Source organism: Fistularia commersonii, chromosome 5 (genome assembly GCF_037954325.1).
Source record: "Fistularia commersonii isolate RoL2024-O1a breed Wild chromosome 5, RoL_Fcom_v1.0, whole genome shotgun sequence".
NCBI lineage: Eukaryota > Metazoa > Chordata > Actinopteri > Syngnathiformes > Fistulariidae > Fistularia > Fistularia commersonii.
This window is the reverse complement of record NC_141288.1, coordinates 18974808-18987749: the sequence shown is the minus strand read 5'-3', so window position 1 is coordinate 18987749 and position 12942 is coordinate 18974808. Positions and strand designations below refer to the sequence as shown.

The 12942-nt window shown below is 41.4% G+C and overlaps 1 protein-coding gene across 3 annotated transcripts in view; it reads right to left on the bottom strand.

Annotated features, from left to right (window-relative positions):
- Positions 1–12942, bottom strand: part of grm8a (glutamate receptor, metabotropic 8a) — a 333220-nt gene that overhangs the window by 41732 nt on the left and 278546 nt on the right. For all 3 annotated transcript variants that reach the window (XM_086147148.1, XM_086147146.1, XM_086147147.1), the window contains exons 8-9: positions 8362–8501; positions 4911–5057 (exon numbers count right to left, since the gene is read on the bottom strand). In XM_086147148.1, the coding sequence (XP_086003274.1) occupies positions 4911–5057; positions 8362–8501 (287 nt within the window). The remainder of the gene's footprint in view (positions 1–4910; positions 5058–8361; positions 8502–12942) is intronic.

Sequence of the window (12942 nt, the reverse complement as noted above, 5' to 3'; positions counted from 1 at the left end):
CTCGTCGGAGCAGAGAGTTTAAATTCAACACCGTTTTACGCTTATCAGGGAGATGTACAGCGGACTCTTGCACCCTCGCTACTTTGAGAATTTTTTTTTGTAATTCGGTTCACGCAATTTATCGTTTTTGAGGTTTTTTTTTTGCAGGATTTGAAATCCGGGCAAGGGATATCCGAGCTGCCGTTGAGCGAACACCGAGTCCGGTCAATCACAGGGGTCTGTTTTGAGACCTCCAACCATCCACTCCCTCATTCATCCACATGTTTGGGCAATTTAAGGCGTCATTTTGGGGCGGAGTTCTGAAAACGTAAAAATAAATTAATGGCATAGAAATACAGCGAACCCCTACTTGATGGATTGGCTTTTGCGCCTTTGCTACTTTGTGGATTTTTTTTTGTAATTCAGTTTTCATGATTAATCATTCTTTAGAGTTTTTTTTGCTGTTTTTGATTTTTTTTTTTTCCGAATAAAATAGCCCAAGAAAAAAAAAAAAAAAAAAAAAAAAGAAAATATAGTAAAATTAAACAAAAATTCATTTCATAAGATAAATGAAATAACACTGGTTGTCCACGATTATAAGGGCTTTTCACCAAATGAAATTCATTTCGCCGAAGTGGACAGGGCAGTGACGCTGGCATAGCGTAACACAGCGGACGGTGAGTTTGCGAGAGGTTCGTAAAGGGTCGAGTGATGTTCGCCGAAGGTTAATATATCTGTAAATACCATCAAAATGATCACGTCTCTACTTGGTGGAAATTCACTTTCCGCATGGGATCTTGGAAAGCGTTTTGTTTGGACTCGCTTCATATTCAAACATCATCTACGCAAAGTGAGACTACCGTCAGCCGTCCGAACATCCCTTTGCTCTCCAGGGGCGCCGAAAGCTCGAGGAGGTTTACACCTTTTCTCGGAAATAATCGGGGCGACAGCTGGTCTCGCCGCCACTTCAGGTCGACCGGGGGACAATTTAAGTGTTTGTTTGGATCGGAGCCGGGGACGTCCCTCCAGAATACAGGCTACTCTGTTGGCGGTCCGTGTTGCCGCCACTATTCGTTCCATCGATGGAGGGATCTCAAAGCCGACTATTTTCCGGATAAACACGGAGATAAACATTTTCGATTTGCACACAGAGCAGCGCTTCCACTCCCTTTGGTTGTAACATAAAAGCACGACCTCCTTCTCGGTCACCCTTGACATACTTTTCAATCGTACGATTAACATGACAAATATTGGTGTTAGCGCGACACCAAACGGGCCACTTGCAGTTCCCTTCCATTATCAGACGCCGGGCTGAGATAGTGTTTCGTATCTTTGCACCCAAAACGGTGTTTACCCACAAGAACCAAAGGACAAAAAGCATGGAAGCCCGGTCTAGTCGTCACAGGACTGTACTTCGGACCAAGATCGATTGCTAATCGGGACATAACAGTGAATTCCACCCTCAAGCAAACATAGGATGGCCGACAGGACGAAGAAAGGCATTAAAGTGGAGGCAACCAATATATATCACATTAAGGATCATAAAAAACATAAGATAAGATATACGTGATTGATCCCCATAGGGGAAATTCTTTTATCCCAACAGCGTAACAATTACAGTATCAATGAATAAATATGGGAATAAATATAAATACAGAGACAATTAGAAGATGGGTAAACGAATAAGTCCAGAAAGTGAGGAGAGAGGTAAAAATAAAAGGAGCTGCTACGACTGTCTCCTAGATTCATCTTGAAAAAAAAAAAAAACAATATTGAAAAATAAATATCATACAAAGCACATGTGTCAAACTTAAGGCCCGCGGGCCAAATGTGTCCCGTCACATCATTTTATGTGACCCGCGAGAACGTCTTAAAAGGTCTTAAGATAAATAAGTCAAACGCGAGCATGAATCATAAATTTCCCACTATTCATGTTGACCCTGTTACCTGCGATGAGATGGCAGTGAATCCACATCAATGCTATTTTCAACAAATTCAAATGTTCCCTAAATGTCCAGGAAAACAAAAATGATCCAGATGGAAGGCTGTTTCCAGAAAGATGGGGGTGCATATGTTACATTTTTGGATTTGATTGAGTAATAAAGTCAGAGTTATTTAACATTAAGGAGCAGTTACATTTATTTTACATTATATTTTGTTACATTTATACTGTTAGCATTACACGTGGCCCTTTGAGGGCGACCATGATGCTGATGTGGCCCTTGCAGAAAATGAATTTGACATTTGAAAATAAAATGAACTGCAATGCGCCGACATGACGACCGGCACGTGAATAACAGCAGATCTGGATATCCAGGGTCGTGTCACTAACCTAGAACTGCAAATGGAGGTCTAAACACGCCACCAGGTGCACGTGTTTGTGTTTTTTATGTCCTAATTTCAAACAAAACAAATATGGCAGGAACTTCATTGAGATAAGCTGCGGAGCACAAGATCTTTCACGAGCATTTTTATTTATTCATGCATTTATCTATGTATTTATGTTTTTTATTTATCTGTTTCTGTGGTCTTTGGAAATAATTTGATTAGATTTAAAGTGTACATTATAATACAATGAAATCAAGGTAGGAACAAAAGGGTAAAAACAAAAAGGGAAAGTTAAAGAAAAAAAAAATGTACAAAATTTAAAATATAATTTAAAATATATGCAAAATATATTAAAAAAAATCTATATATGTGTGTGTGTGTGTGTGTGTGTATGGGCACTGAAATAATAATTTGATTGCATCATGGGAACAGAAATTATCCAGAGCTTGTACTGTATTCACTTAAAAAGGAGATCCTGTTATGCATATATAATGTTAAATAAACAAAATATATAAACTGGACTTCCGTCTGGCTCTTCTGCAGGACATCTGGAGCGTGAATATTTCAAAAATATTCAAATATTCTTACAATATGGAGTGTTTACAGTCGCATTCAACCACCAGCTGGACCCATTGTCCAATAACATTAAGGTGTGTGTCATAAAATGTTAAAACCATCTCATGTTGATGTTTTATTGCCTGGTCCCTCCAGAGAACCTTCATCCAGGGAAGGTCCGGCTCAGTCGCTAAAGTCTGCAGAACACGTGTTTACGCAGAAGAGGTCGTCGGAATGATCTTTTGTAAATTAAATAAAACAACGGTAATTATAACAAAAGGACTGCATATATTTCATCCCGAGTTCATAACCTCGGGCTCACTGCTTCACTCGTGGGAAATAATCTACGATAAGGGCGACTTAAGTGTGGTGTGTGTAACGCGTGCAAAGAGTATCGACCGGAGCGGAGGCTCGGATTACACAGCGTCTCCGAAAACTCATCCGTGGGTTCAGGAGCCGCTGAGTGTAAATAATTTAGGCGGGGAGAAGCCAGGAAACTGTTTGGAAACGGCGAGGATCCGTCCGAAGGTACATCCGCCCCATCGCCTGTCTAGACAACCGGAATCCCGAGAGCCGAGCATTTCTAAAACCTATAGGTTACGGATTAGCCCGGCAGAAAACACGCATAAAAGCGAGACGCCGGAACAAAGAAAAATGTTGAATATGCGAGTGAAACAAGGCAAAACGAGACATTTTGAAAAATCTCTATTTGAAGCCGTCGCATACGCCAATTAGAATCGTCTAGCTGCTAAATCAATCCAAAACATTACGATTTCTACATCCTCTTCAAACAAAATTTCAACCTACCGTATTTTCCCAAATATAAGGCGCACATAATTACATTTTCTTCAAAATGCGGCACGCCCTATAGTGCAGTGCACCCTGTGTGAATAGTAGAGAACACCATAACAACGTTAAAGGGGGGAAGTTGATTGTATATAAAAGAACGGGTACTGTTGTTTTAACAACCCTGAAAACATCGACAAACACATCCAGCCCGGCCACGTCACCAACGTGGACGAGGTGCCGCTCACTTTCGACATCCCGGCGAGTCACACTGTGCAGAAGAAGGGGACCAGCACGGTAGCGATACGCACAACGGGGTACGAAAAGTCTTCTTGGAGACCACGGTTTCACTAAGAGTGGAAAGGCAGCACCGGGCGAGTTAAGCCACAATTTGCAAATGGATTGTAGATCCATGGTCGGGCTAACGTGTCCGCCGGCGCTGTTGTTCGGCATCAAGTGACTGACAGTGAAGAAAGTGAACCTGGCATGTTTGACGGAGATTTAGCGCAGCTGTTCAAACCAGAAAGAGAGGATGAGGACTTCCATGGGTTCGATTGGTGCCGATTACAGGTGAAAAAATGTGAATACCAAACTCAATGCGCAAACTTGTATGCTTGTGTGTGTAGTAGAGGACACCATGAGAACCATAAAGGGGAAAGTGTGGGCGTGGATTGTACATAAAACCCGCGCCTTATAATCAGGTGCGCCTTATAATCAGGTGCGCCTTATGTGTGAGTTAAATACAGTAATAGCACACATAACTGAGACTGCGCCTTTTAGTACGATGCGCCTTATGGTCGTGAAAATACGGTAAGTTAAACGATTTCCTCCTCCGTTAAGTTTCCCCGCCTCTGCCCGTTCTAATCCCTCCCAAAAGAAACCCCGAGTCAATGGCACGTGTCGACGTGTTATTGATTTCGGTGCGGCTGTATGTGTCTGCAGAATGAGTATCGATCGGACCCCCTGACAATCAGAGCCTGCCGCCGCTGCCGGGGCTCATATTTTATTTTGCGTCCGAGGCGACCATTTGCTCACGGACTTTTTTGGCCTTCCGTAACTTAACAGGAGCGAGGATTTGCTGGAGGAGGTTGCTATCGATGAAGGGTATCACCTCTAACGAAGCTCTTGTGTTGATTACAATTTACATTACATTACATTTCATTGCATTTGGCAGACGCTTTTATCCAAAGCGACTTACAATAGAGGACATCAATTTGTTAAACCGCAAGATCGACGGACTTTATGGGGAAGAAGGGTTTTACCTGATACTGGTATCCTTCGCAGCGCTCGCAATGCCAGCAGCAGGGAACGCCCTTCACCACCTTCTTCCGTTCCCCGGCGCGGCACGGGATGCTGCACACTGACGCCGGGAGGGAGGGATTACCCGACTTCCAACGCATGGCTTCAACCTGAGGACGAGATCCAGAGTTTGTTTCTATTAAATGGGAATATTCATGCATTCATTCATTATGAATCCGGCGGTCAGGATCATCGGAGGGGGGTGGAGTCGGTCAAAGGGGCGAGTGGTGGAGGTCACCCTGGATCCATCACAGGGCCTCATTTATGGAGATTTTTATGATTAAAAAATGAGAATATATGTATGACATTGTTCCTTTTATTTTATAAAAAAAATAGATAATATTTATTATTATTATTATTATTATTATTATTATTATTATTATATTAGTAGTAGGGCCACATATATCAAAAGACAACCACTGACTCACTCGCTCATTTTGGGCAATTTTTCCCAATTATTTTCCTATTCATCACAGGGCCTCATTTATGGAGATTTTTTGAATAAAAGAAAATAATATATATATATATATACACACATTTTATATATATATATATATATTTATATATGAATAATTTGTCTCTTTTTTGTTTTTAATTTCATCTTTCAATTAGATCTGTATTTTTCCTTTGCATCTTGAATGATAATAATAATAATAATAATAATAATAATAATAATAATAATAATAATAATAACAATAATAATAATAACAATAATAATAATAATAGTTATTATAATTATTGTTGTTGTTGGTGGTGGTGGTGGTGTTTCAACAGGAAGATTTCAACAAGAATTCGCCATGACCTGGATGACATTTGTTTTTTATTCCATCCCTAATTGTATTTTTTATATTTATTATTTTATTATTATTATTATTATTACTATTATTGAAAAAAATATCTGCAAAATAATGATTATTTATTTTACACACAGTAAAAAAAAACATTGCTATGATATCTCTGGTAAGCATATGAGGTTTGCTCAAAACCTCATGCGTTTTTTGTGATATTTGTCACATGAATTATCTTTTATTTTTGGCACATTTTTAGTGTGCAGATTTCTTTTTATCAAACCTCTATTCAGTTGACTTTTTTGATCCCATCCCTAACTGTATTTATCATTATTATTGTTATTTTTATTATTGGTTGGAAAAATATCTGCAAAATAAAGATGATTTAGTTTACACACAGTACAAAAAACATTACTATGATATTTCTGGTGAGCATATGAGGTTTTCTAAAAACCTCATGCATTTTTTGTGTTATATTTCAAATGATTTATTTTTCATTTTTGGCAGATTTTTAGTGTGCAGATTTTTTTTCAAACCTCTATTCAGTTGACTTTTTTTTTTTTTTATCCCATCCCAACTGGGTGTATTTTTTTTTCTTTCACATAAACATGCATGCATCCACTCTCTCCCGCAATAATGCATCAAACTTCCTCCCTCAGACGTTCACCAGTGACGCCACCGTACAAATCATGCAACCTGACTCATCTTTCGACTCCGCCAGTCGACTTCCCCCGCAGGGCGGGTTGGAGAATAATTAGCTTTGGCAAATATTCGCAAAAGCGTGAAGATGACGCGAGAAATTCCAGCAGACAAAACAACGGTCCGCGGTCGTACCCATCTGCGCACGTTCCTGTGCTCCGGCGTCGTTCCAGATGCTTTTCCGCGCACCGTTCTGTTTGTTTGTCCTCGTGTCACGCCGGCGTCAAAAGCGAATGCTTAATCTTGCCATATGTGTGCGATGTCTGCTAAGTGTTTTTTTTTTTTTTTCTTTTCCAGGGCGCTGAGTAATTCCGGAGCCACGCGTCGTGCCAGAACAACAAAACGCTATTCCTCCGGGGCCGGGCGGCCTGGTGTGATCTCTCGCCAACCTAATGTATCTCAATTTTAGCCGCACTCTCAGAGAATCCAATGAAGGAAATGCTAATTTATGTGCATTTGCATCCACGGCTGCTATGCAAATATCATCGGGATAACGCCGAGGTTCTCGGAGCCTCCGCCGTCTCAGAGAGACAAACGCGGCATTTTCATATCCGTCTTCGCCGCCATGATATCGGAGAGTCCAAGTGAAGGGATTGATCGGCGAATATTCGCTTTCAGGGAAAGAAAAAAAAAGAATTGAATTTAATTTACTGCTCAAGGACTCAAGAAAAACTTCAATACTGAAATGATCCCATTCTTGGCTCTCAACAATCGTAATGTGTGTGTGTGTGTGTGTTTGTGTGTGTGTGTGTGTGTGTGTGTTTGTGTGTGTGTGTGTGTGTGTGTGTGTGTTTGTGAAAGAACATCAAATAAGCACGGCTAGAATGTTTTGAAACAGTTCTGAGCTCATTGTTTCCTTTAGTTATTTATATTTTGGCCTGGAGGACACGCACACACACACGCACACACACACACACACACAAACGCGCGCACACACACACACACACACAACAATAAATAGAAGTTATGCAAGGCTCCGAGAACCACATTCATTCACATCCATCCATCCATCAGTCATCCATCCACTAAGACATTCAGTCATCCATTCAGACATCTACTAATCCATCCATCCATCCATTAGGTCATTCACTCGTCCATCCATCCATCCATCTAGTCATCCACTCATCCATCCCTCACCCATCTGCCCATCTTTCATCCATCCATCCATCCATCCATCCATCCATCCATCCATCCATCCATCCATCCATCCATCCATCCATCCATCACCCAGCTCTTGTCTCTCCTCTCTCCAACCCTTCATCATGAGAGTCTCCAATTATATAAATGTAAACATGCAAAACAGAAATCCATCTCCTCAGTGCTGCATTTGCATTTGCATTTCCATCTATATTTTTATCTCACGGCTTCTATCCTTTTCCTTAAAGTAAATACGCTAACTTTACTACCGTAGCATCAGCGCAACATGCTAGCAGGCGGAAGTCATGGTGGCTCCAGTGAACCTCGTCTCCTCCGGCCTCTTCCACACACACATCCCCGACCGCAACGTCTTTGTGAGACGAAATGAACGAATTTGAAGGAAGAGGTGAGGTTTAGCGGCGGACGTCTTTCTCCACCTTCTCCCAGCTGATAGCGCTCTCTCTCTTTCTGTCTCTGTCAGCCGGTCGTCTATCATGCAGAAAGCATTTAGTGTCTATTAGTCTCCTCATCTGTCATCTGGCCTTTTTTAATGAAGTCCTGGGTGGATTTACAACACCAAGCTCTACAGAGTTCTCAAGGAGTTCGTCAGCATGTGTGTGTGTGTGTGTGTGTGTGACTGTCAGCGGTAAAAATGGGATTTCATGTTTGCTCGAGCATTAAATTGTACAATATATTTTTGTGAATGTGTGTGAAAAGTCGCCCGAATTTAATGTTGTTTTGTTCCCATTGTTTTGGATACACGTCCTCCATCGGAGGGTAAAAATCTTACTTTGAGGTGGAGTTTATTGGTCCAGGAGCCGATGACTCTGTACTCAGCCGTGGACCTGTTGGTGATCTGGTACTGGAAGATGTCGTATCTTCCCGGGGCGTCGCCGTTCTCGTTGAAAACCACCGGTGTGCCGGCACTTCCTGGAAGACAGGGAGGTTTTATTCACATCTGGATTTCCAGATCCCGACTCAAAGCGGGCGGCTTTCTGCCCCCGACCGGGTTAAAAGATAAGATATTTGAAAAGGTAAAGTGGCGACCCTTAATGAACAACTACTGCAGTAAACCACATTATTTCAACCGAGGAAATGAAAATCATTTAAACGGATTTGGGCGAGTTGAGGTCGCCGCCTTCTTAAAATAATTGTTTTTTTGTTTTTTTTTTTCCTCCTTGTTCAACATATGGCTCGGTTTTAGAAGCAATTTCAATCAGACAAAAAAAAAAAAAAAGGAATACTTTAATTTCATTTCTCATTTTTATTCAGCGTCTGTCTGTGTCACATGATTTATAACGGGTGTAAATCACACCGGCTGGTGTAAACGGTTGAATGAATGCAGCGGCAATACAGGGTTTCAAATGCTTTGCATCCATCAAAAGCCGACAGCGCAGTGACAGTGATGTTATAACCAAGTGTGAAGGAAACATCGGAGAGAACAAACGGCCGACAAAAGACGCACCAAAACTTCGCCAAGAAACGTCAACAAATGCACATGTTCACTTACAACACAATCTAAAATGTCAATTAGACTGTTGTCGGGATACTTTCAAGTGATTTTCTGCAATTTATTTTCGGTGACTTGCAGCAACCCAGCCTGAACGTGTTACTGAACGTCATCCCACACTGATAGAGATCACGACTCTCTTAAAAAAACTTTAATTTAATTTATCCATTAATTCATCCTCTATGCTTCTTTGCCTGCTGCTGGTGTCATGATTCCGGAGGTGATGCCGGACCCAAACGCAAAGATGCGCAGGAGGTGAAGTGTTTTCAGGGGTTTCATTTACAAAGCAGATGAATGGAGGAAGAGGCGTCAGCCCTCCGGAAGTGGCAAGGAACTGGCATCGACCCTCTGGAATAAGGAAGTGGCGAGGAAGAGGCATCGGCCCCCTTGAACTAGGAAGTGGCCTTGACCCTCTGGAATGAGGAAGTACCCTTGACCCTCTGGAATGAGGAAGTAGCCTTGACCTTCTGGAAACAAGAAGTGGCAAGGAAGTGGCCACAAGTCTCTGGAACAAGGAATTGGCAAGGAAGATGCCTCGACGCTCTGGAATGAGGAGGTGGCAAGGAAGAGGCATCGGCCTTCTGGAACTAGGAAGTGGCCTTGACCCTCTGGAACTTAGAAGTGGCAAGGAAGTGGCCACAACCCTCTAGATCAAGGAAGTGGCAAGGAAGAGGGCGCCCTTCTGGAACTAGAAAGTGGCCTTGACCCTCTGGAAGAGGGAAGTGGCAAGGAAGAGGCATTGGCCTTCTGGAACTAGGAAGTGACAAGGAAGTGGCCTTGACCCTCTAGACTGAAGAGGAGGCAATGAAGAGGAGGCAAGGAAGTGGCCTCAACCCTCTGGAACAAGTGAGTGGCAAGGGAGAGGCATCGGCCGTCTGGAACTAGGAAGTGGCCTCGACCCTCGAAGTGGCAAGGAAGAGGCGTTGACCTTCTGGAAGGAGGAAGCCTGGTTGGGGACAGGCGGCTAGCATACACAAACGAGGGAAGGAGTCCGGTAGGGGACGGCAAATTCAGGACTCAGGAATGAAAATGGATCTTGCTTTATGGGATGAAGATCTGCCTGTAAGGGATGAACGTCATGGTGAAGAGGACGGCCCACCAGGAAGGGGATGAAGGGAATCCGGGAGAGGGGTCCATGTGGTACCCACTCAAGACAACCATCTGGCCCCGAAGGGCCGCCAGCGAGCTCCTCTCAAGCTGAAACTCATGAGGCCTCATGACCCGCAGGTGTGCACTGCACCCCAGCTGAAATCCTTCTCCTGCTCAACCAAAAACTGAGGTGGAAAGCAGCTGCACGCAGACACATGACCTCAAATTACAACATCTGGGACCCAAAGCATCCCAGGAAAGCGAGTATGTCCTCTTCTCTAAGGTTTGTGTTAGTTAGCCGCACAAAATGAGACCAAAAATGAGACATTCATGCTCAATCATTATCAACGCACTATTAGTCATTACAATAATAGTCATTAAGCCAATTCACTAATGCCGTATTAAGTGCATTAAGAGGTCATGAGAACAGGAGTGCGTCAGGAGTGCACATATTATGTGCATGGGCAGCTCAGGATGGAGTGGTAGAGATAAAAGAGGATGCCTCGCACGGCAGAAATTGTTTTACGTGACCGCAGTGGAAGGACTCATGTAAAGAACATGATTGTAGACAAATGCATAACAACGACATAGTTGATAAACAAAAACAAACGAGTAGGTACTGAAGGTTCTTTAGATAGAGGAGGTGTGTGTGCTGTGAACACCACCGCTTTTGTAGCCCCGGAAAGACGCCGTGAGTCAAACGACGGGTTAAATCCAGCGACCAATGAGAAGAAGACACCTACGACTGTGCATTTTATTTTTGCATCTTAAAAACACCGAGTCAGGGAAAAATGTCCGGTCAGACTTCGTGAACTGACACAAATCAGACCCACACGGCTCTTTACTTTGACTCCTGAATTAAATACAGATTGAAACCCAAATATCTTCTCCTATCGCTTCATCAGCAAACACGCAAGATCCACCCAAACATAGTGTCGAGGTAGAATTTCAGATAATACGATACTTTTTTTTTTATGCCCTCAGATTTTAATTTATTTTTATTATTATTTTTTTCTGTGTCTGCTCAGCAGGCAGCCAAGCACAGGGCTGCATATTTTATTTATTTATTTATTTCGATCGCTAAAATTAAAAAAAAAAATAGTAAAGGGCCACATATTTTCTTTTTTTTTCTTTTTTTTTTTTTATAAATTAAAATTTTTAAAAATGTCACAGGGTTGCATATAGCAACCATTCACCTTCTCACTCACACATCTGGTCTCCAATGAGCCTCCTGGATGTCTTTCAGACCTTTTTTTAGGAACCTTCTTCCTACATGTATGTACACGGTAAACACTGGATATTGCTCTTTTCCACACACACATGCGTGCGCACACACAAACACACACGCACACACACACATACTCACACACATTGACGCCGTGATCGCCGTTCTTTATAATAGAGCTGTGCGTCGTAGCTGTTTATGCCGGCGCATGTGTCGCTATGATTGAATATATATGCATGAATAGTTTTATGTTTGCACGCTCTTTGATTTCCTGAGCGCCGTTGTCCTTTACAGGAACCTGTTATCCTCTTTCTCCGACATGTTTTGCTTTTTTTTCTTTCTTTCTTTTCTTCTTCTCTCTATTTTTTTTTTTTGTTGAGACAATCAAATGAAATCTTCGAAACCGACACGGCATAAAGGAAATCCAATTACAGTTTACATGTAAAGAAAAGAATTGTATTATGGAAATTACTCACATGGACCAAAGACCATGTTTAGGTTATATATGTATATATAGATATATCTACGTGTCCTATTCGCATATTCAAAAGCCAAGTGCGTAGGGACAGGAAAAAAGGAAACCCTTTTATGTAAATACACCTCAATTCAAACCACTGCCTTTATTTGTCATAGTCAACCTGATTCACTGAAAAAAGTTTTGTTTATTTATCATGTTAAATAATGTAAAATAAAATAAAGTTAAATAATAAAAACAATTACATTTAATTTTATCAATCTAAAAAATAAAAATAAAAAATGTAATCTTTGGCTCAGTTTTCTGAAAGAAAAAAAAAAAGCAATCTGAAGTTATTATAGTGTATATTTTTCTGTATCAAAAATAATTTCAATATTTTTTTTTATAAAAATGTTTATTTTTCACTTTCTGTCATTTTATTTAATTTCCTTTTTATTTCCCACTATAATGAATATTTTTCGCTCAGCTTCCTGCATCCGAAAACCCATCTCTGTATATAAAACTGCATTAAAAGGTGTTTAACATTGTTTTGTCATTTTAAAACAAAGGAATCAGAAAGCAACTCTTGCACAATTATTCGCCCGGTGATAAATCCGTGCTCCTCACATGGATGGAATTCAACATTTCACAAACGCATTTAATATTCACACTATTTCTTTTTTTTTTTTGTTATTACTGCATGGTGTTAAACTCTGGTTGAAAGTCAAAATGAAAGAGATCCTGTTGGGTAATTAATGTTGAGCTTGTGAAATGTTTTCTCCTCTTAACATCGAGAAAAAAATGGTAAAGATCGACAAAGAACTAGTAAACTTGACGGACTAGGTCACCCGTCAAACCCAGGATTCGTTGCAGTACCACTCTTTTCGGAAGACCTCGGGTATGATTGTCTCTAGGATGCAAATCCTCTTTACTTCTCTTTGTAAACATTTCAAATATCGATGGAACGAGGGTGTTGAAAATCCAGACGTTTTTCAAAAATTCCACTCAGACCCGAAGCTGCCCAGACGTGTGAATGAATGAGTGGACGGTTGTACGGCTCTACATGGAGTCCAGGGCACTGCTGACCGATCAG